General features: G+C 48.6%; 1 protein-coding gene across 6 annotated transcripts in view; it reads left to right on the top strand.

The window, feature by feature from the left end:
* Positions 1-23,885, top strand: part of EXOC6B (exocyst complex component 6B) — a 281,602-nt gene that overhangs the window by 92,697 nt on the left and 165,020 nt on the right. For 4 of the 6 annotated variants that reach the window (XM_068149413.1, XM_068149411.1, XM_068149410.1 and 1 more), the window contains exon 7: positions 11,606-11,677. The exons of the other annotated variants lie outside the window; for them this stretch is intronic. In XM_068149413.1, coding sequence (XP_068005514.1) covers positions 11,606-11,677 — 72 coding nt within the window. The remainder of the gene's footprint in view (positions 1-11,605; positions 11,678-23,885) is intronic. 6 annotated transcript variants of the gene reach the window in all.

Raw genomic sequence — 23,885 nt, 5'->3', positions numbered from 1 at the left:
TTTCTAGTCTGAATCTCCATCTTGTGGTTTCAAACCATCACCCCTTGTGCTGTCACAACAGGCTGTGCTAACAAGCCTGTCCCCAGCTTTCTGATCACCCCTTTAAGTACTGAAACCCACCAGAAGGTCTCCTTGGAGCTTTCTCTTCTCCAGTCAGAACTATCCCAACTCTTTCAGCCTGGCCTCACAGCAGAGGGCTTCCAGTCCTCACTTCATTGCTGTGGCCTTCTCTTCTCCAGCAGGTCCATGTGTCTGCTGTGCTTGAGGACTCCAGCCCCAGCCCCAGCACTGCAGATGGGGTCTAAGCAGAGCATCAGAATCCCCTCCCTACCTCTGCTGCTCACATTGCTGGGGATCAGCCCAGGACAGGCTGGCTCTGGGCTGTAAGCTCATGGTGCCAGCTCATGTCCAGCTTTTCATCTACCAATTCCCCCAAGTCCTTCTGCACAGGGCTGCTCTCAATGCCTTCATCTCCCAGCCTGTATTGATGCTGGGGCTTGCCCTGACCCACGTGCGGGACTTGCGTTTGACCTTGTTGAACCTCCCGAGGTTCTTGCCTTGAACACTGAAGTGTTCATGTTTCCCTGCTTGGCTTTTCCTCACTTAAAACCCAAATTGAACAGCTACTTTGTAGTAGGGATGTGTTTACGGGAGCCCTGTGTGGGACACTTTGGAGCTCTAATTTGGGCTGTCAGAAGATGCAAGGCGTCAGCAGTTGTGATGGAGTCAGGAGCAGCGAGTGCCCGGAGGTCCTCTGCTCAAAAACTAAACCACTACCCAACTGTTGAGAAGTTTAGAGGGGAAGGGAAAGAGGAGAAGCTTGGGTATTTGGGGAGGGAAGTGTTTAGTTGATGGGATTGATGGGTTGTATTGTGCTGAGCTCCCTGGGTCTGCTGGCAGGAGCCCACTGGCAGCGTGGGGGGCAGAGGCAGATCCTCTGGATGCTGGCAGCGGGCAAGTCTCCTGCTGACTGAAGTTCCCTTTGGGGTTTCCCTGCCTTGCGGGTGGCTGCCAGCCCAAGTCTCTGTGCTGCTGAGATGTGTCTGGAGGGAAGGTTCAAACTGTTGATTCCTGTCTGGTTCAGCAGCAGGGGACTGGGAGCAGGGTTTCAACTGCTGACAGGGCTGGTAATGAGACCTGGGGTCACTGATCCTGCTCCTGCCTTTCTGAGGGGCTCGTGGAGGGGCTTTCTATCAAGGCAGCACACGGGATTGTCCTGGGCAACAGCCCCATCTGGTACACACAGCTCTTCAGCAGTGAGGATCTCATCTTCTGGAGTGGTTTCAGAATTTAGTGTTGCCTCTGCCTTTGACTCAGGATGCTGGAGGGAAATCTTCTGCAGGGGAGGGAGATAAACCCAGGGCTGCTCCCCGTTCCTCTGCACTGAGTATACACACGGGATCCATGCCAGCACAGCCAGAGCACGTGCACACAGATCTTCTCAGGGCTGGGTGCCTTGGGAGAAAGCATCTCTCCAGAAGGAGCATCTTTATGTAGTTAGGGTGCCACACACAGACCAGCAGAGAGCCTTTTTCAGGCACTGCTGAGGGCTGCAGCTGTCCTGGAACAAGTATCCCCATCTCTGAATCTTTGTTGTGTGGAAAGGCAGAAGCTGAGATCCAGAGTTCATCCTACCCGCCCCAAATGTCAGGGCTTTGCTCACTGTTCCCACAGCCTCTGCTGCCTCTGGCTACGGAGTGATGAGCGAGAGAGTAGCCTTGCTGTGAAAGAGCAGCAAGGTGTTCAGCAGATTTCTGGCACTCTGCTCATTTCTAGGCTGCTTGGCTGCCTTTTCAAATCCAAAGGGTTATGTGGTTTGTTTTGCCTTTTTTCTGCTCTCCTCCAGCTGTTGGTCTGTTCCAGGTGTTTGTGTAAACTCAGTTTGACGTTGCTGCTGCTACCAAATGTTTGCTGTGTTCCCCATCACTCGGGAGCATCTCTCTTGCTCTTTACCCAGACGGCAGGTAGGCAACTGCAGGCTCTCCTTGCATTCTGTGTGATGACTGCCAAGTCACAGTGGATGAGCTTCCCACGCTGTAAGACAAAGTATCCTCTGAAACCTCAACCTCTGCTTTGCTGACATGAGTGAGAGGTACAGCAGGTGAGCTCCTGAACTGAGAGAACCCCTGACCTAGGAGCTCACTCCCTAAGAGAGCTCCTCATTTGGCATGGTGGGAAGCTAGAGCAGATAAGCTTTCTTTGAGGGCTTTAGGACAGCTTTACACAGCCTGAGTTGAGCCATAGAATGGTTTGAGTTGGAAGGGATCCTAAAGATCATCTAGTCCAGCCCACCTGTCATTGCCAGGGACACCTTCCACTAGATCAGGTTGCTCAAAGCCCCATCCAACCTGGCCTCACTTCCAGGGAGAGGGCAAAGTCTTCCTGAAGACTTCAGGAGAGCTTTGCCCAGCGTGGATTTGTCAGCAAACCTCCCAGTTATAGACAGACCATCTGAAAAAGGCTGGAGATTGTTGGTGGCATGAAGAGATGGCTCAGGATGCAGTGGGACCACAACCATCTGCTGTGGGAAGCTTGTGTTGGGTTTGGGGGGCTGGAGTCTCTCATTTTGCAGCTCTTAACCATGTCAGTTTTTAACGTGGCAGCAAACAGTCCTGTGCAAAATGAAGTCAAGGAGCTCTGAGTGTGCTGGGGAAGAAGCTTTGCTGCTCTGCAGCTGCTGCTTTCAGCACAGATCTGGAGCTGTATCTCACTCTCATGTGAAGCAGCTTCTGGGAATGCAAAGATCTGAAAGCTGCCATCCAACATCTACATCAGCTTGCAATAAATTTTTATTCCTCCTCCTATTTCTCACTTCTGAAGTTGGGAACAAAAACAGCTTCATATAAATTATGTTCCTAAAGGAGACTTAACTTCCTACTTTGCTATTTATAGACAGCTCTTTCTTCATGCATATGGAGAGCAGCTTTATTTTCTCATCTTCAGTAGCTTCTGTTTGATCTCATGGGTGCTCCTTGTGCATCTTCAAGGAACGTGGCTGAATAATTTATCCATTAAACTCTCTGAATAAAAAGCTTAAAATGATTTCTGGAGTACCTTAGACTCAGGCATAGATGATGCTTCAGAACTTCAGCTTGGAGCTACACAAAAGATTAGTCTCTGCCTTCAAAGGATGTTAGAAAACAGAGAGCTGGTCATGGAAAGGTAAGAATGGTCTTAGCCATGCTGGAGCCAACTGGAATAATTGAAACTACCTTGAAACCAGTTTAGAAGTTCATAGAGCCCAGAATGGCTGAGGTTGGAAGGGACCTCTAGAATGAAGCTGGAGGTGGGGAGATTCAGGCTAGATGTGAGGAGGAGGTTCTTCACCATGAGAATGGTGAAGCCCTGGAATGGGTTGTCCAGGGAGGTGGTCGAGGCCCCATCCCTGGGGGTGTTTAAGCCCAGGCTGGATGAGGCTGTGGCCAGGCTGATCTAGTGTGGGGTGTCCCTGCCCATGGCAGGGCGTTGGAACTAGATGATCCTTGTGGTCCCTTCCAACCCTGACTGATACTATGATACTTATCATCTAGCCCAACCCCCTCTTCCAGAGCAGGTTGCACAGGGTGGTGTCCAGGTGGGTTATGAATGACTTGAGATGGAGACTCCACCACCTCTCTGGGCAGCCTGTTCCTGTGCTCTACCACCCTCAGAAGTTCCTCCTCATGTTTAGATGGAACTTCCTATGTTCAGTTTTGTGCCCATTGACCAGTCCCTTCCTCCTGACACCCACTCTTTAAGCATTTATAGGAATCATTTAGGTTGGAGAAGACCTTTAAGATCGCTGACTCCCGTGGTAAATCCAGCACTGCCAGTTCCTGTTATCCTCAGTAACAGCATTTCACCCTTGTGTCCATTGGTCAGACCTTGTTTTTCCAGCTGATTGACCAAACCCCAGTGAAGTTTGGTTTGTTTTCACAGCTTTCCCAGCATAGGCTGAGTGACCTCATTGCCAAACACCAGCTCAGAAGAGCAGCAGAACCATTCAGGGCTTAGCTTGGTGCAGAAGATGTTGTCTTTGAACAGAAGCATTCATTTTGGGTAACTCTTCTTGTGGCTAATGCAGTGGCATTGGTGTACAAGAAGGAGTCGGGATGTCCAGAGGGAACTTCTTCTGCAGTGAAAGGAGCTCCAGCTCTCATTCACCTGCCTCAGCCCAGAGGAACTCAGCTGTGTCCTTGCTGCAGAGTGAGTGTCTTCGTGGCACACTTGAGGCGAGGTGAATTCAAAACTGATGTTGCAGAAGAAATAGCCTCTCCCCAGAGCCAGGGAAAGGAATTAGCTTCCTTGGCCATTTTGCTGACATCTAGAAGCAGCGTGGAGCAGCTTGGATCGCTTCCTAGGGCGTAGCTCTGTGTCCAGCCAAAGGGTTGAGCCTGCAATACTCCATTAGCGTGATGGAGAAGGTTTGTGAAATGCTTCCCTACCCAACCACTGCCATTATCACCTCTCAGGCATTAAATCTTCCTCATGCTGCTCAGTTTTACCCAGGCTGAACTCTTGCAGGATGGGTTGGTTTGCTTCCCATGTTAGGGGAGGTCTCCTAATGATTGCCATGTCACTACAGAGGTGGTTTTATGATTGGAAGCTTTTCTGGATGATTATATTGTTTCTAAGGAAGACAGATACTTCTGTCAGCAGCTGCAGCATCAATTTCCAGAGTGCCTTTGGGAAATAATCTTTCCTTTGTTAAAATATCATCAGAACCTGGTCCTTGGGAGCACTGATGGAACGAGGAAGATGCATCTCTGATGCTATCCAGCGCAGCCCTGCGTGTTCATCGTTGGACTCATGGGCTCCAACTGATGTAAAATTGCCACAAATATGGTCAATACCTTCAGTAGAAACCTTACCTGTACAGCAGGACCTAGGGGAAAGTGTCCACCCTGGAGATCTGACCTTGGACTCCTGTGTTTAATGGAAAAATCTGAGTTGACTAGGATCAGTGAGAAGCTGGACGGTTTATTTCTCTAGAAATGGTCTCCAGGTGTGCTTTTAGGGAAAGTATGACCAGCAGGTGGAGGGAGGTTCTCTTCTCCCTCTACTCTGCCCTAGTGAGGCCACATCTGCAGTACTGGGTCCAGTTCTGGGCTCCCCAGATCAAGAGAGACAGGAAACTACTGGAGAGAGTCCAGCAGAGGCTAAAAAGGTGCTGAAGGGACTTGGAGCATCTATGTGAAGAGGAGAGACTGGGAGCCCTGGCCTGTAGAGCCTGGAGAAGAGCAGTATGAGAGGGGACCTCCAAGGATGAGGTGATGGTATTCTGGCTTGGTTAACAAAGGCTGTGTTCTTGGAGCACTGGACTGTGCACTGCTGAGGACCCCCCATGTGTGGAGGTACAGGGACCCTGGAGGGGCTGAAGTGGTTCCTTCTACAGCAGTTCTATGTGGCCTCATTTGCTTCTGTAATCCTGCCAATTGTTATAGTTCCTTCAAGGTAGAGAACATCTCTGAGAAGGGAAATAAAAAGTTGACTGGTTTGATCTCAAATTGAAACATTTTGCAGGGCCTAATTAAACAAAGTCACGATTATTCCCTAAAACCCTGTCCCAGGCCTTCCAACAACTTCTTAAGTACCAGCTTTGCTTGAGAGCCGTGCCTAATCACCCCTTGAAAGGAGGAGGGAGCAAGGGGTGTTGAAAGGCAGTGGCTCGAGCTTGGCCAGGGAGCCCAGCGACCATAAGTGTTGAAATTTGCACGGAGCACGAGGAGGGCTTTGATCAAACACAGCCCAAATTTCCACAGCTTGGGCCTCGACCAAGAGTGCTAAGCTAGCAGCAGTGAAAGAAGGTTTTGGAGAGACTTCAGAGGTTAGGACGGCAGCGTCGCAGCCTGTAATCTCCACAGACAACCGCTGCGATGGAATTAACGGCACAGCCGTGCAGTCCGCGTCAGGACAGGCCCTGCCCTCTCCTTCTCACAACCTCTGGGCTCTTTGAGTCCTTCACTTCCTTCCAAACTGGGTCATCTGTTGAATGCAGACGAAGAGGAGGTTGATATGTGGCCAGGAGTATGTGGAAAGGGTTTTGGCCTGAGCTCCCTCGATGGGAGATCTTGATGTGCTCCTCGTTTTCTTGACGAGGGACAGTGTGGAAAGACAGCTGTGGAACCTTAGGAAAATCAATGTCACATTAACTGTCCTGCACTTTTTGGAGGCAAAACACTCATCAAAATTCATTCACTCTGGTGAGAGATGAGAAAGAAAAGAATAAAGGAATTTTTAGCACTACCAATGGTGGGTTTGGGTAACTGCTAGAAGTGGGGGATGTAAATACAGTGATCCACTCTTATCTGCACCTTTGTGGTTGTCCCCTATGCTCAGCACTGGTGACACTGCATCTTGAAGCCTGTGTTCAGTTTTGGGCACCTCACCCCAAGATGGACATTGAGGTGCTGGAGCATGTCCAGAGAAGGGCAGCAAAGCTGGAGAAGGGTCTAGAGCACAAGTCATGTGAGTAGCACCTGAGGGAACTGAGGTTATCAAGGCCTGGAGAAAGGGAGGCTGAAGGGAGATTGGAGCCAGGTGGGGGTTGGTCCCTTCTCCCAAGGAGTGAGTGATAGGACAAGAGGAAATGGCCTCAAGTTGCACCCAGGAGAGGGTTAGGTTGAATGTGAAGGACAGTTTCTTACCCAAAAGGGTTGTCAAGCCCTGGAAGGGGCTTCCCAGGGAGGTGGTGGAGTCCTCATCCCTGGAAGGATTGAAAAGCTGAGTAGATGTGGTGCTGAAGGACATGGTCTAGTGGTGCACTTGGCAGTGCTGGGTTTAACAATTGGACTTAATGATCCCAAAGATCTCTTTTAACCAAGAGAGTCTGTGACTCTTGTGATGATTGTTTGCCAGGCTCATGAGTGAAGGTAATGTGCTTTCTTGAGGAGTCAGGGCACTGTCTCTCATGAGGTAACCTACAGCAAGATTTCTGAGCTGTCAGCAAGTCTTTCTGCACTCTCAGCCCCTTTGATCTGCTCTTGTCTTTATGGTTAATGTTCATCTATGCCTCGTTTGAAGTGGACTGTGCATAGGGTTAGCAGCAGATGAGCATCAGAAAAATGAGGAGTGGCTGAAAAAAATCTCAATGTATTCCTGAGGCTGGGCCAGGGTGTGTGAAGGTGGGGAAGCAGCTGGCATTGGACCACCTCAGGGGGAGAGGCAAATGCTGTGCTGAAGGTAAACCTGAAGGTAGGAGAAGGAAGACAGCTATTGGCTAACCAGCCTCAGGATGTGACTGCAGCAGGTGACTAGAGGAGGGTAGATGTCAGGAAGAAGTTCTTCACTGTAAGAGTGGTGAGACACTGGAACAGGTTGCCCAAAGAGCTGATGAAAGCCCCATCCCTCAAGGCCAGGCTGGATGTGGCTCTGGGCAACCTGATCTAGTGGAAAGTGTCCCTGCCCATGGCAGGGGGGTTTGAACTGGATGATCCTTGGGATCCCTTCCAATCCTGACAATTGTGTGATTCTGTGAAGTGGGGACACAGTCCTGCTGGAATGCCTTGAGGAGAGCTTTGGGTAATTTTTCTCTTGGTGGCTTTGTAGCTGTGTGACTATGAAATGGTTCTGCATCTTCAGCTGAGGAATGTTTGTATGACAGTGGAATTTGCTGACACAGATCTAAGTGAAGTGGGTGTGTGGGGCAGTGACTCCAGCACCAGATGGTTTGCTTGAGTAGGTGATGGGGTGGTTCTCCCTTCCTCAATGGATTCATTGTTTTGGGGATGTAAAAATTCATGCTTCTATGTGGCCATCTGGAAAGCAGCTCCAGGGAGAAAGACCTGAGAGTCCTGGTAGACAAAATAATTAACTGTGTGGCAGGAATGGGCACTTATGGCCAAGAAGGCAAAGGGTCTCCTGGGGTACATTAAGAAGATTGTGACCAGCAGATCAAGGGAGGTTCTCCTCTACTGCATCCAAATGAGTCCACCTCTGATGTGCTATGTTCAGTTCTGGATTCCCCAGTTCAAGGGAGACAAGGAACTCCTGGAGAGAGTCTGGCAGAGGCTACAATGGTGATTAAGGGATTGAAGCATCTCTGTGAGGAGGAAAGGCAGAGAGCCCTGGGGCTGTTGAGCTTGGAGAAGAGCAGCCCCAGAGGGGATCTGATTGATGCTCAGCAGGAGATAAATGGTGAAGGTCAAGAGGATAGGACCAGACTCTTTTCAGTGATGCCCAGTCACAGGGCAAGGGGCAACAGGCACAAACTGGAACCCAGGAGGTTCTGTCTGAACATGAGAAGAAACTTCTGACCTGTGAGGGTGCTGGAGCCCTGGAGCAGGCTGCCCACAGTAGTTGTGGAGTCTCCTTCTCTGGAAACATTTCAAGCCCACCTGGACGTTGCAATCCTGAGCAACCTGCTGACTTTGCTTTACCACTGGGGTTTGACTGGATGAACTCCAGAGGTCCCTTCCAACCCCTACCATTCTGTCTTTCAAGTTTCTGAAATGGATTTTCAGGTTTTTAGACTCTAGGATAGTCATGTTTAGTATTCAACAGGCAGGCTTGGGTCAAGGGGTCATGCTGTGCCCACTGAGTGAAGAGGAGCGTGTGCTGTGCAACCAGCAGAGGATCTACGTGAGCTCTCTGTGCAGCTGCAGAGAGGAACATTTAATTAATACTGAAGCAATTATCCTGACAAGTAAGGAAAACTCGGAACAATAACAGGATCCCAGTTCCTGTGGCAGCCAGATGGTAATGCAGGCTGCTATTAAGGTCTTGGCTTGCCACTCTTGAGGTTCCTGGCAGGTAATCAGTGTATTTTTCCCATTTGGAGGTTTGGATTTCAGTGTTCTGGGAATTAGGCCCACAGGGATGTCCAGTAGATGTTTCAGTGTGAATGGAAGACTTAATTCTTGCTAGGAAATATTTCTTGCTGTTGCCAAACACCAGGATGTAAATAGCAATATACGTGCTATGGGGTCCCTTTGGCCACAGATGAAAGCTGGACCAGGTAGGAAGCTTTCCAGCAATGAATGGAGGCTCTCACGCTTTGGTAGAACATGCTGTCTTGGTAACCTCATTGCTGTCCTCCAGTGTTGCTGCTGCTTTTGGACACCCTCCCCCATGCAGAAGACCACCAGATTGATAGTTGTTTTTTTTTGACCTCTGCTGCTTTTGATGTCTGTTAGAAAATGCTGAGAGCATCAACTGTTTTAATAAGAGCAACCAAAGGTTTGAGAATAGAATAGAATTGAATTAACCAGGTTGGAAGAGACCTTTGGGATCATTGAGTCCAACCTAGCACCCAATACCATCTAATCAACTAAACCATGGCACCAGGTGCCTCATCCAGTCTCTTCCTAAACACTTCCAGTGATGGTGACTCCACCAGCACCCTGGGCAGCACATTCCAATGGCCAATCTCTCTTGCTGGGAAGAATTTCTTCCTAACAGCCGTCCTAATCTGCCCCTGGAGCAGCTTGAGACTATGTCCTCTTGTTCTCTTGGTGGTTGCCTGGGAGAAGAGACCAACCTCCACCTGGCTACAACCTCCTTTCAGGTAGTTGCAGACAGCAATAAGGTCTCCCCTGAGCCTCCTCTTCTCCAGGCTAAGCAACCTCAGCTCCCTCAGCCTCTCCTCATAGGGCTTGTGCTCCGAAACCCTCACCAGACGCAGGGGTGGAGGTCAACACTGGGTGAGGCATATGAGAAGAGGTAATGAACTACTGAAACACTCCACTAAGACTTGTGGTTGACATTGCATCATCCCTGGGAAACTTTTACAATCAGAACAACTTTTTGGTTCTAAAAGCTTCATGTTCCAGTCGAACAACTCCTGAGCTTGAGGTAGGCATGAATGAGGCGAGGACTCCTCGTCTGTAGTGTTCAAGATGCCTACCGCCACCTCTTAGAGCTTTATGCCTGTGGGAATGGTGGATTCATGCTTCTAGTTTCTCTTCCTGTGGTAAAGACCAAATGAATAGGAAAAAGAAGAGTTTAAAGACAGAAATAAAATGAAATAAATCACAGCTGAGCCCAGCTGCAGCAGCCAAGGGTCTTGGTGCCCGAGTTTGACTCCGATAGCGCTCGTTGTGTGGCCTTGGGCGAGGGCCTCAGTTTGCCAATCTGTCTGCTCCGGGTAACTTTGCTCACCAAGGAGGATGATGTCACTTTAACGTGCTGCTAATGTAAATGTGGCTGAAGCCCAAGCTGTTTCTGGCTGTTTTGTTTGTGACAAAGGGGAGCGTTTGTGTTTAGCGGAGATGCCCATTTTCCAGATCGCCTTCGTTTAACTCCTGGGAGATGTTTTTGACTCTCCAAAAAGAGGATTTGTCTTGACTTGGGGCCACTGCTGTGGTCCTCTGGTGCCGCCAAGTTCAGTGTTCTTCTGGATAAAATAAAAATGTGTTTATGGATTTTGATGAAACTCTCAAATTCTTGGATTGTTCAGCTCGCCCTGTTACGGGAAAATGAATCAAGTTGTGACTCACCGAGGAGGGCTGACCTTGGGGGGAGAGGACAGCCTTGTACATGCCATGGTTTGGTTTGCTAGGAAAGTATTTCTTTGGTTGTTTCATACATTTCTTCTTCTCGTTATTGTTACCAATGCCTGGTCTCAAAGGGCACCATTAAGGAGAAGACCATGGTCTTGGTGCCTTTCTCTGGATTTTCACTATTTGTTACTGTTTTTTCCCCTCCCCACAAACCAATCGCTCCCAGGCTTAAGGGCTGTCTGCTTGTTCTCAGGCCAGACTAAGATGTTTGAGCAGCTTGATGGCCAAGAGTTCTTCTATAGGAAAAGTTAATTTTCAGTGAGCTGGTTGCCATTTACGTTTCAATGTTCACCAAACCTGAAAGGTCCACAGGTCAGACTCAGGCAGTGTGCAACAGGTGCTGTTCCTCTCCAAGTGTATTTATTAATGGTGTCAGAACAGCTCAAGCTGTGATGCTGTGCATGCTCTTGTCCCAAAGGATTTGAAAACTTGGTGTTTCCACGCAAAGTGGAGAGTTTTAAAGTGTTTTCCAGAGAAATCCCTCCTGTGTGCCTCCTCCCTTTGGATCTGTGCACCAGGAAGAGGCTGCCCAGGGGCGTTGTGGAGACTCCCGCTCTGGAGATACTCAAAACCTGCCTGGATGTGTTCCTGTGTGATCTGATATGGGTGACCCTGGTCTGGTAGAGGGGTTTGACAGGATGATCTTTCAAGGTCATTTCCAACCCCCAGCACTGTGTGATTCTGTGCCACATTCATCCCCTTCTCTCTATTATTTGTAGGTGGCTGCTAATGGTTCTCCATGGTCTTCATAGAGCTGGATGACTCAAGTTGTCCCTTCTAACCCTTATGTTGCCATAGCTCTGTGCCAGTGGATTTCCCAGATACCTGGGTTGTGCTCTACTCTCATCTCCTTCAGCTTTCACTGCTCTTTTGAGTCCCAGGCAGATACTTCTCATTTCTGTCTCCAGTCTGTCTTGACTGTTTCCCCTGACCAGACCTTCCAGGTACCTCAGTGCTGGATTTCATTTCCCTCAATGTTTGTTGTCTTACACTTTAATTCAGTGTCTTTGGCAGGTTCTGTGCTGCTTACTTCAACTCTTCATGAATTTTTCTTGCCTGTCTGCTCTCTGTCTTCTCTGTTGTTTTTCCCCCTCTTTTTTAATATTTGTTCCCTTTATTTCTTAAAGGACTGCAGATACAATCAGTGGAAAATAATTGCCAAGATAGTCTTCAGTCTTCTGCTCTCTCCAAATACGAAGGTACTTTGCACTTGATGTGTCTCTCTGCTTCATTGCTCTCATTGATAATAACATGGAGCTAATTCCTAGTTTAACTCAGGCTCTACTTTGTGGCACTAAACTGCAAGCCCAAGTTCCCTGGCTGAGCACTCACAGCTCACTAACCGTTGCTGCCCTGGAAGAAATCAGTCAGCTTCTGCTTCCCTATGGGAAACATTCAGGACATTGCAGTTTTTTACCAGCCTCCTTGAATTTGGATACCAGAACTAAATCCAATGTATCAGGAGAAGTCATGACAATATTTCCATGCATGTACATGCAAATGGAATGAGGGCTGGAAGCCCTCTGCTATAGGGACAGGATGATAGAGTTGGGGTTGTTCAGCCTGGAGAAGAGAAGGCTCCAGGGAGAGACTTCCTGATGACTTTTCAGTGCTTAAAAGGGCTGATCAGAAAGCTGGGGACAGACTTTTTAGCAGGGCCTGCTGTGACAGGACCAGGGGTGATGGTTTGAAACTAAGAGGGAGATGAAGACTGGAGAGAAGGAAGAAATGCTTTACAGTGAAGGTGGTGACACCCTGGCTCAAGTTGCCTGGAGAGGTGGTAGATGCCCCATGGCCAGAGCCATTCCAGGTGAGGTTGGCCAGGGCTCTGAGCAACAAGATGTAGTTGGATACATCCCTGACTGCAGGGGAGTTGGACTAGACAGCTTTTAAAGGCCCCTTCCAACCCAAACCATTTTATTGTTGTACAGCCTACTCACTATTGTACAGCAGTGCAGTGGGCCAAGTGTTTTGCACATCAGTGATGTGATGACCTCCCCTAGCAGTGCAGAATAATAAGATACCAGAGAATATTTTTTTCCCCCCAACTTCCATTTCCCCCCCACCCCAACAAATTTCCCCAATTCTATTAGCTGGAGGCACAATCAATTGGACTGCTTCATCCTTAATCTGCTTAAAAATACCACACTGAGAATCCTAACTCAACCAACCATGAATTTCTTCATCCACCCTTTCTCTTCCCACGTCGGCTGTCTGTACATCCTAACACCAGATTCTTGTCTGTCAGCTTGAGCTTTTCTCTTTGTTCCATTTGTCCTGTTCCCTTTCCTCCCCTTTCCTTTCTTTTTTTTCTCCTCCCCCCCCCATTTTTTTTCCTTTATAGCCTCCTTAGCTTCCATCTGAGCCACATTGCCTTTTAACTAGCGTGGCTGCCTTTTTCAGTTGTGGGATTGTGGTTTTTTGGAGCATCTAGTTAAAATGTTCTTAAACAATTTTCAATTAGCCTTCATATTTTTCTGATTACGTTTTTTTTCCCAACTGATTTGGCTTGTAATTGTTTTCAGCTTGATGAAACTGGCCCTTTTGAAAGGGCTGTGTGCGTGTGTGTGTGTGTGTGTGTCCGTGTATGCCTGTGCTGCTTTAGTCTTCAGTTAAATTGGTTTTAGGTGCATGTGAAAATGTGAGCAAGTCATGATGTCATTTGAGCTAGGAAAAGAGTGGGATAAAATGTGGCTGCTGGTTAAAACCTTTCCAAATGGGCACTAGCAAAGGGGACCTTCTCAGTGCTGGTTGATAGCTAAAGGGCAAGGAGCAAGAGGATGGAGACAATCTCTCTTCAGTGATGCCCAGCAGCAGGGCAAAGGGCAATGGGCACAAACTGGAACCCAGGAGGTTCCATCTGAACAGGAAGACAAAATTTTTTGCTGTCAGTGTGCTGGAGCCCTGGAGCAGGTTGCCCAGAGAGGTTGTGCAGTCTCCTCTGGAGAGATTCCAAACCTCCCTGGCCATTGTGATCCTGGGCAAGCTGCTGTGGGTGACCCTACTTGAGCAGGGGGATTGGACTCAATCTCCAGAGGTCCCTTCTAACCCTCCCCATGCTGGGATTCTGTGATACTGATTTAGGTGTTTATTGGCATTTAAAGATGCAAGAGCATCATCCCCAGTCTTTTGAGGTCTGAACAACCTCAGCTCCTGAACTTACCATGTGGTGTGTTGTATCTCAGAGGTCAGTGCCACCTTAGCTCAGGAGTGGTTCAGAAAGATAAATGCTGGCTTCATACTGGCTTTGGAAGTGTGATGGTTCATGTGCATGAATTTCCAGGTGAGACAGGAGAAGACAGCATTGCCTCATGTTTGCTCTGCAAAGCTAGCAGGGGACACACTGTCTGCAGTGGGAAGGTGGAAATTTTGTATGAATTAAATGGTGAAGTGCAGGAAAGCACAAATAACTCTGGAAGATGAAGGTAACAGAACTGCAGGCTGGTCCAAGTCCAGCTAGGGTTACTTGGAAACCTTTTCTGTAACCTTCAGAGCAGTGTGAAACGGAGGGGTGAGCAGGAGTGGCCTGTGAAGGTGAGACAGGGAAATCACACACAAGAGCCAGCATGCAACAGCCACCTCTGGGAGAAGGACATGAACTGGTCTTCCACCAGCAGAGCCTCAGTGAGATGGTTTGCACTGAGATGCTTGTGAGACAGAATCTTAGAATTGTTTTGTCTGGAAGAGGCCCTGAAGAGTATTCAGTCTGTCTAAACCATGTCCCTCACTCAGCACCACATCTACACAGCTTTGAAATCCCCCTAGGGATGGAGACTCCACCACTGCCCTGGGCAGCCAGGGCCAGGGCTTGGCAACTCTTTTGGGGAAGAAATTATTCCTGATATCTAACCTAAACCTCCCCTGGCACAACTTGAGGCCATTTCCTCTTGTCCTATTGCTTGTTCCTGAGGAGATGAGACCAACCCCACCTGCCTCCAGCCTCTTTTCAGGAGGTGTAGAGAGCCAGAAGGTCTCCCCTTAGCCTCCTTTTCTTCAGGATGGACAACCTCAGTTTCCTCAGCTGCTGCTCCACGCAAGAGTTGTGCTCTAGACCCTTCACCAGCTTTGTTGCTCTGCACCAAGATGTCCTGCACTGAGCCAGCATCCTTCCAGAGCTGTTCACTACAGATAACTCTCTGGCTGGATCAAGCCTGCAGCGTTGGGAGTGCATTTGGAAGCTCTGATGGGAGGGACTGTCCCAGATTACCCCTCAGATGACCTCTTCCTTGGGCTGGATGGAAATGATCAGCGCCACAAATGTAAATGATCAGCAGTTGGGTTCCATCTGCAGCTGGTTAATTACCCGTTCACACAATATGCTGTGAGGGGTCATCTGGTTCCAGTTTCACCATAAACAGAAGTAAATGTTGAGAACATACTTTTCTACATCCAGTTTCACTTGTTGTGGATAGTTGAAATAGTTTGTAAGCCACATCTTTTGGTTTTCAAGGAGGGCTTTGGGCCAGAGAGAGCCCGGCCACCATTTGAGAGCTCTTTCTTTTGCCTTAAAGTGCCCTGGAGGTTGCATTGAAGGGACTTTCCTTATGCAAAACATAAAAGTGCTGCTTTTAAAGAATCATAACCATATTTTTCATTAAAATCAGTTGGAGTCCCAATGAACAATCGACTCCAAAAGATTTTCCAACTCTTTGCTGCGATGCTGCTTCTATTTTTAATGATTTGTTTAAAATGTTTGGGTTTTTTTTTCCTCCTTCTTTCTTTTTCCCCCCTCTTAAAAGCAGGGCACAAAATGTAAAGAAGGGATCTGGGGAATCAGAGAAAATGCCCATGTCTAGGGCTTTATATTGCAAGATAATGAAAACCTACTGTCTGTTTCAGGGTAAGAAAGCCTGGTACCAACTGCTCTCCAAGGCTTCTCCACAGCATGGATGTACTTACTGTGTGTGAACTGAGAACTGTGTAGAGCTCAGAGGTGTTGAAAACCTTGTAGCATAGCTGTGAGGCACAGAAATGCCACTTCCTGAGCACTGAGGTATGGTTTCCACCCTGCAGCAGCCTTTGAATCATAGAATCACAAAATGCCAGCATGATGGGAGTTGGAAGGGACATCTTGAGATCACCTAGTCCAACTCTCCTGCTAAAGCAGGGTCACCCACAGCAGCTTGCCCAGGATCACAACGTCCAGGTGGGTTTGGAATCTCTGCAGAGAAGGAGATTCCACAACCTCTGTGGGCAGCCTGCTGCAGGGCCCCAGCACCTTCACAGGTGAGAAGTTTCTCCTCATGTTCAGATGGAACCTCCTGGGTTTCAGTTTGTGTGCATTGCCTGTTGTGCCGTCACTGAGCACCACTGAAGAGAGTCTGGCCCCATCCTCTTGTCCCCTGCCCTTTAGCTCTTGCTGAACATTGATCAGATCCCCTCTGGGGATGCTCTTCTCTAGGCTCAACAGCCCCAGGGCTCTCAGCTTTTCCTCCTCACAGATTCTCCAGATCCCTTAGCATCTTTGTAGCTTCTTCTGGACTCCCTTCAGTAGCTCTTTCTCCTGAGGAAGGAAGCCCTGAACTGGACCTAGTACTCCAGATATGGCCTCATTAGGGCAGTGCAGAGGGGAAGGAGAACAATTTCTTGGAACAATTTCTTCCCTGAAAGGGCTGTCCAGCACAGGCACAGGCTGCTCAGGGTAGTGATGGAATCCCCATCCATGGAGGGATTGCACAGCTGTGTTGATGTGGTGCTGAGTGACATGATTTAGTGGTAACCTGGCAGTGCATCTGTAACTATCAGCAGATACTTCTGATCCTGTAAATGGATCAGAAATGAGGGGATTGGAGGTGGCACTTGGTGCCATGGTCTAGTCATGGGGTCTGTGTTGATAGGTTGGACTCGATGATCCTCAAGGTCATTTCCAACCTTAGTTATGCTGTGATACTGTGGGTGAGGGTCCAGTCTTGGTTTTTCTGCTGAGAACCAACCCCACTTTGAGGCAGGAAATTTCTTGGGCTGGGTCGAACTCGCTGCATAAGTCCCCATGCCTCTTAACACCTTGTCTTGTTGGCAAGCTTTAGGTCTGTGGTTGTCCTGGCATCTCCATTCCTCCTGAGCTGGGCAGGAGGTGTTCAGTGTTGAAGTGCCACCTGTTCCTGTTGCTTTAGCCAGCCTCAGCTGCCTCTGGCTGTGCATGTGTGGAAGGAGCTTTGCCCTTGCTCTCTGGTAAAAAGGCAGCTTCTTCTCTTGGGTGCTCCTGACCAAAGGTATCTTCCTCCTGGCTTTGGGAGCACCAAAGGTTTTCAGCAGACCTCCCACCAAGATGGCTGTTTGTGACAGAGCCACTGAAGAGCCTTTCTTGGTGGCTCCATTCAGAAGATGAATGCTTTCTGAAGCTTGCGTGGGCAGTTCTTTGGTGACTTCTTAGACTCTGAGCTGCCTTAACTTCTTTCCCTTTCATTTTATTGTTTTTCCTCTAAAGCCTTTACAGTGGACAGTGACAAAACTAAGGACTGAAGTCTCTGCTGAAAGCCCCACAGAAGAGCAGAGATCCATTTTGCTCAGAGGGCTTGGGAGGAACCTGAGCTGGCTTTCATGAGATTGCTATCTCTTTCAACATCATCATTACTTCTTGCCCAGTTCTTAATCAGGGTTTGCTGAGGAGACCAAAGGATTCTGTGAGCCCATCCTGATGCTCAGTATCCGCTTCACATTTCTGCTGCCGACTTCTGTGGAGGGTAAGCATCCATCAAGGGAAGCAGAATTTGTCATTGTGTCATGAAAAAGGGCAGTAGCATTGTTAAGAGCCTGATGGGAACACTTTGCTATGAAGAGCCTCAAGGGGTAAATGCAAATTTATATTGGCTTTTAAGACAGACATAGCCCAGAAGTCCCTTTCAAATCAAAAGATTGTTTTATCTTTGGTAGTTCTTTCCAGAAGACCTACAGTGCTGGTACGTGAGCCACAGCTTTCCATATCTGCCTTTGCCATCTCCAGGCACTTGTTGTCTGTGGGGGAGCTGGAGAGTTATCTTAAGCTGTGAATCCTGGCTTCCTTCAGCTGGTGGGACTAGGCACTTTGAATGGCAGTGGCCACCTTGAGGGAAGAGAGGGAGGGATGAAATGAATTTTACATTGCTATTCAGACAGCATATTGCTCCCAGAGATGATGGCTTCAGGATTGTGGGAAAATAGGCTTGCTTTATGGTGAGGGGGATTTCTTCATCGATCATCATGAAGGTCTAGCTTGAGGCATGGGAATGGTTTTGGTCACAGACCAGATATAATGGCCCCCTGCCTTTCTTCTCCTGCTTCAGGATCTGTTCTTAATCCAGACCCACAAAACTTGTTTACCCAAGTGCATCACAGCTTGTGTTCAACAGAGGGTGCTGGAAGAGTCCTTAAATCCCATCAAACTTGTATCCCTGTTGGTTGCACTTAGGCAAACACCAAGGCTGAAATTGCCCTGTAAGGAGGATCAGGCCATGCTGACCATTGTATCCTCATCAATAAGGTGTTCACAGAGGCATCTTCTCCAGGATATGATATTCTGTTATCCACTTGGATGTTAAGTTGACCATTTGGTGTTGGGACTTCTGAAGTCCTGGTCTAAATGGTTGGTGTTTGGCCATTCTTCTCCACTCTGAAGGAGGCTGCTGTTGCAGGGGGCTGTGGATGAGTGCCCACTGCTCTCTCAGAAGAAATTCTGGCATTCCTGCACCTGTTGAGCCACATCTTTATTCAACATTGCTTAGGTCTTTCCTACTTTTTCCAGCTTTTGGAGTAAAATTTCCTTGTGACATTCTCAAACCTCACATCGAAGACTTCACCTCAGTTTGTGCATCCCTCCTGCTGAAGACCCTTGGCTTTTCTGTCCCTGTAGAAAGCAGTGCTTGCATTGGTGCTCTACTTGTCTTCCTCGACTTTAGCTCCCATTGCTGCCTTTCTTTGCAATCTTCCAGAGCCAGCCTGCTGATGGGCGATGTGTGGCTTCACTTAGCACCACTTAACACTTCCAGTTGTTCACAGCATCTCTCCCAGCAGCGCAGTTCTCCATCGTAGGCCAGGCCCTGGTCAGCAGAAGATGCTTTGAATGGGGCTGTGGCTGTTGCCCTTGAGGAGCATGTATTGATAACTTGCCAGAGCAGCACCTCAGAAGCGTGAGGGCTCCTGTTTCTCCTGCTGGTTCACATTCAGCACGCTGGAGTAGAAGTTTCCTCCCCCTGTCAGGACAGCAGCCAACTTCCTTTTCTCACGTTGTGTTGCAGCATCTCCCGAGGTTATTTTTAAAGCCTTGTTTTACTCCAGCTCTCAGGCTGGCAGGACCTGATTGACAGTTCCAGGCTGGGTGATGGGGGAACTGTGACTGAGGGAGAGAAATCCTGCCTGGTGTCTGGCAGGTCCCAATGGCTGCTTGGAAGAAGGCTTAGCATCAGCCTTCCGTATGCCTTGGGACCAGTGAAGGGACAATGTCCTTCCACAGTTACAGAGTCCCAGCATGGTAGGAGTTGGAAGGGATCTCTGGGGATCATCCAGTCCAGTCCCCTGCTAAAGCAGGGTCACCCACAGGAGGTTGCCCAGAATCACAACATCCAGGTGGGTTTGGAATCTCTCCAGAGGCAGGAACTCCACAACTACTCTGGGCAGCCTAGTCCAGTGCTCTGGCACCTCACAGCAAAGAAGTTTCTCCTTATGTTTAGGAGGAATCTCCTGTGTTCCACTGTGTGCCCACTGCCCCTTGTCCTGTCACTAGGGACCACTGGAAAGAATCTGGCCCCATCTTCTTGAGTTAGGTATTGGTCAGCATTGAGAAGATCCCCTCTCAGACCCTTAAATGTCACCTAGTCCAAACCCCCTGCAGTCAGCAGGGACATCTTCAACCAGATCAGGTTGCTCAGAGTCCCAAACAACCTTCACTTTGAACATTTCCAGGGATGGGGCATTTACCACCTCTCTGGGGAACCTGTATCAGTGTCTCACCACCCTCAGCATGAAATATTTCTTCCTTCTACATAGTCCAAGTCTCCCTCTCGTAGTTTCAAACCATCACTCTTGTATTTCAAGTACTTCATGATGTTTTAAGACTCAAACCCCAGATCTGTCATTCACAGGATCCACACTGGAGGTAAGCAGATTAGATCTGCCAGAGTCCAGAGATGAGCAGTATTACTCTGTAAGACCCTTGGGGCTTCAAGTGATGATTTCAAGGTCTCTAGGTCTGTGGACTCTCCTTTCACAACTTCTGTGCTACCTCCTAGCCCAGTGAGGAGAACATGCTCTCCTGGGTGCTGGGGCCACCAACTCTGTCTGCCAAAAGGCTTCATTGATCTGCCTGGACATTGTGATCCTGCTCTAGCAGAGGTTGGAGTGGATGATCTCCAGAAGTCCCTTCCAACCCCCATCATGCTGGGATTCTGTGATTCTGTTGTTCAGGTGTTAGCCCAGGAGTACCTGAGTGTATCGTGTTGTGTCAGAGTAGTGATCTGGGATCAGTAAAGAACCATCACAACGAAAACCAAACCTGAGGAGCTGGGAATCAGTTGTAGGCTTAGATGTTACATAGAGCCACACTGAAAACTCATGGTCCAGGCAGAGTTTTGGAAGAGCAACTTGTGCAGTGCTGTTTTTTCCCTTCCCCTCCTTTTCCCCCCATCTGATCCATGCCCCACTGCTGGAACTGATGACACACTTCTGCCCCATGCAAACTATTGTTGTTGAAGATGTTCCTATAAATATCCCAAGGGCTGCGTTGTTGTACTCTGCCATCCCAACCAGTCCCATGGAGCTCCTCACCCCCATGTGCAGACCAGATTGCTCCTGTGGTGAGAAACTCTTCCCAGGAGCTTCTGAGGCTGTGAAGTCCCCAAAATAGAGCAATGGCCAACTGAGCTCTGAGCTGAAGCACTTCTGTTCAGGAGGGAATTGGATGTGGCATGGTTTAGTTGTCAGGAGGTGTTAAGTGTTAGGTAGTAGGTTGGACTTGATGATCTCTGAGGTCTTTTCCAACCTGGTTGATCCTATGAACCTCCTTCACTGGCTGTTGTCTGGACTCTTTCCTATCTCTGCTCTGCCTGCTGGTCAGCAAACTCTGTTGGGTTTTCACAGGAGGACAATTTCACTGACTTTGGAGGAAAACAAAAAGGGTTGGTTGTGGAGTCTCCTCCTTTGGAGAGATTCAGAACCCATCTGGTTGTGATCCTGGGCAGCCTGCTCTGGGTGATCTTGCTTTTGCAGGGGAGTTGGACTAGATGGTCTCCAGAGGTCCTTCCCAACCCCTGCCACGCTGGGATTCTGTGGTTTTGTTGACTTGTAATGGCTTTTTTTCTGACTGTAATGCGTTCCTCATGACACAGAGCCCTATTTTCTTTCCTAACCTTATCCTTCATGGAGATATCTCCCCCCTCTGCTAGCTTAGTTTGAGGCAGTACCAGTGCCTCAGTTGTGCGCTTTGGGGGGTCAAGTTCACACCTTGTGAAAAGCAGGTGCAGCTCCATAAACTCCAGGTGGAGGCATAAGAGTTGAAACCCTGTGGAATTCTGTCCTTCAGCTTCCCTTACTGACCCTGGGACTCGATGAAGAGATGCTTCCAAAAATAGGTGGGGGTTCCCCCCCCCATGTTTATCAGTAGGAGGGGGGCAGAGAGGGAGAGGGAGGGATGGGTCAATTAACCTGCAGCGTTGCTGAGGTGGGAAGGAACGATGGCAGCACACATTGTGCCAGTTGCTGGGGACTGAGGGAAGACCTCCCAGCTGAACTGAGAGGTGCTTTTTACTTTTAAAAGGTTTATAAATCCAAATTGGAAAGGGCTGGAGGCAAGGTGTGAGATTTTTCTGGTCTGGTTTTTTTTTTCCCCCTCTCTCTTTTTTTTTTGAAGGTTAGGCTTTTTTTGTGTGTGTGTGTTTTTGTTGTGTTTTCTTTTTTTTTCCTAATCCTTAATAGATTTCTAATCTGCAGGTCCCTTTATTTGTTCCCATAAAATTAACTAGTAAATTTCAAATGGAAAAACGCTGGTAATGGGAACCAGCCCATCCCTGCCAGGGCTGAAATGGTGCTGTGTGTCTGAAAGGTAGAGCCAGGCAGTTTCCCCTCTGCCAGGTTTTGTGCCTGGAGTGCCACATGTTGGAGGGTTGTAAAACTTTTACTAAGGAGAAGTTGGAGGAATGCTGACTTTCTAATTGCTCTCTTCTCTCCTTCTGTGATCGGGTGACCTGCCTGCTGGGTGTGGGGAGGCCTGTGGGGAGGCTCGATGTGAGGAGAAAGTTCTTCACCAAGAGAGTCATTAGTCATTGGAATGTGCTGCCCAGGGAGGTGGTGGAGTCACCATCCCTGGAGGTGTTCAAGAGGGGATTGGATGTGGCACTTGGTGCCATGGTTTAGTCATGAGGTCTGTGGTGACAGGTTGGACTCGATGATCCTTGAGGTCTCTTCCAACCTTAGTGATACTGTGTGATACTGTGGATGTGGTCTACCTGGACTTCAGCAAGGCCTTTGACACTGTCCCCCACAGCAAACTGCTGGCCAAGCTGTCAGCCCGTGGCTTGGATGGGAGGGATGGGTTAGGAACTCGCTGCTGAGCTGCTAGGTAGCAGTGCTTGCTCCTGTTCTGCTAATGCTGACAGGCTGGAGAAGCTCCTCAGCATTTCAGTCATGGAATTACAGACTGGTGGGGGTTGCAATGGACCTCTGGGGATCACCTAGTACAATCCCTCCTGCTAAAGCAGGGTCACTCATAGCAGGGGGCCCAGGATCACAATGTCCAGGTGGGTTGGGAATCTCTGCAGAGAAGGAGACTCCACAACCTCTCTGGGCTGCCTGCTCCTGCACAGATTGAGGTGGTTTCCTCTTGTCCTATCACTTGTTCCTTGGGTGAGGAGACTGAGCCCCAGCTGGCTCCAACAACTTTTCAGGGAGTTGTAGAGAATGGGGAGGTCTCCTCTGAGCCTCTGTTACTCCAGGTGGAGCAACCCCAGTTCTCTCATATGCTTCTCACCAGACTTGTGCTCTAGGCCCATCACCAGCTCCACTGCCCATCTCTGGACGGTCTCCAGCACCTCAATGTCCTTCTTGGAGCATGGGGCCCCAAACTGAATGCAGTGCAGCCTCACCAGTGCTGAGTGCAGGGGGATGGTGACAACATGCCCCTGCTGGGAGACCCATTGGTGTCTTTGAATGAAACCTCTACCCAAATCATTACCAGCAGTGTGTGTTACAATAGATATCCTTTGCCTTGGTTTTTTTTTCCCTCCCCTTTAAAATAGGTTGTTAGGGAAAGCATGATTAAATTCAGTGGATTAGTTGTAATGGTCAAAAAGGGATTAAAGTGCAAAACTGCTTCGTGGAAGCATGTGGGAGTTGCTTGGTGCTTGAGGGATTAAATCTTGTTTGTGCAGAGATGGTCTGTTCCTATTCTGGATAACTTAAATCTCCCTCTCTGCTCTCATTGTCACGTTTCTTTGCTATTGCTTCCATGCTGTTGGAAGGATGCTGATGGTGAAATGCTTTGAAAAGTCAATCTTGGAATCTAAACCATCATGAAGTGCTTTAGGAGGATAAGAAATGACACCCTGGCAATTGGGCATTTGCTCCTTGAGTGTTCTAAAAAAACACAATCAAAGTAGTATTTGAGGGAGGAAAAGAAGAATTAAAGCTTTGGATAAAAATGCCTCCAGGTTGGGCTCTTCCCTGGTGTACCACACGTTGCTCTGAAGGAAGTTTGTTGCCAAAGAGTGCTGCTGATTTGTAAACAGCAAAAATGAGTTCAGTGAATTCAGCTGAAAATCCATCTCCAGTGCTACGTCTGCCAGCAAGATGGGCTCGTGTCATACCTCCTCTTGTCATACCTCCTCTTGTCATACCTCCTCTGTGGCAGGTAGCTGGGGCAACAGTTACATAGGATCATAGAGTCACAGAATGCTTTGGGTTGGAAGGGACCTTTGAAGGTCATCTAGTCCAACCTCTGCAGTCAGCAGGGACATCTTCAGCTAGGTCAGGCTGCTCAGAGGCCCATCCAACCCAACTGGGAATGTTTCCAGGGATGGGGCATTTACCACCTCTCTGAACAACCTTTGAGGTCAAAGACTGAATTTGCAGGCTTTTCTTGAATGGTTGGGCCAAATGTTGTGAAGGTTGTTAGCTGCAGGTGAGGTCATGCTGCAACATTGGTGATGTTCTTCTGGCCACTGACTTGCAAAATTGCATCAAACTGTGAAATAGCTGAGATTCAACCTGCTGTTCAGTTAAGTCATCTTTGTGCCTGATTGGATATCTAGGAACAATTTCTTCACCAAAAGGGTTGTTAAGGCCTGGTCCACGCTGCCCAGGGCAGCAGTGGAGTCCCCATCTCTGGATGAATTGAAAAGCTGTGCAGATGTGGTGCTGAGGGACATGCTTTAGTGGTGCTCTGGCAGTGGTGGGTTAATGGTTGGACTTGGTGATCTTAAGGTCTTTTCCAACCTCAATGAT

This window comes from Melanerpes formicivorus, unplaced genomic scaffold (assembly GCF_026170545.1).
Source record: "Melanerpes formicivorus ecotype bairdi unplaced genomic scaffold, bMelFor1.0.p_v2 SCAF_18, whole genome shotgun sequence".
NCBI classification, from domain to species: domain Eukaryota; kingdom Metazoa; phylum Chordata; class Aves; order Piciformes; family Picidae; genus Melanerpes; species Melanerpes formicivorus.
The sequence above is the reverse complement of the archived record's forward strand: the minus strand, read 5'-3'. Positions and strand labels throughout refer to the sequence as shown.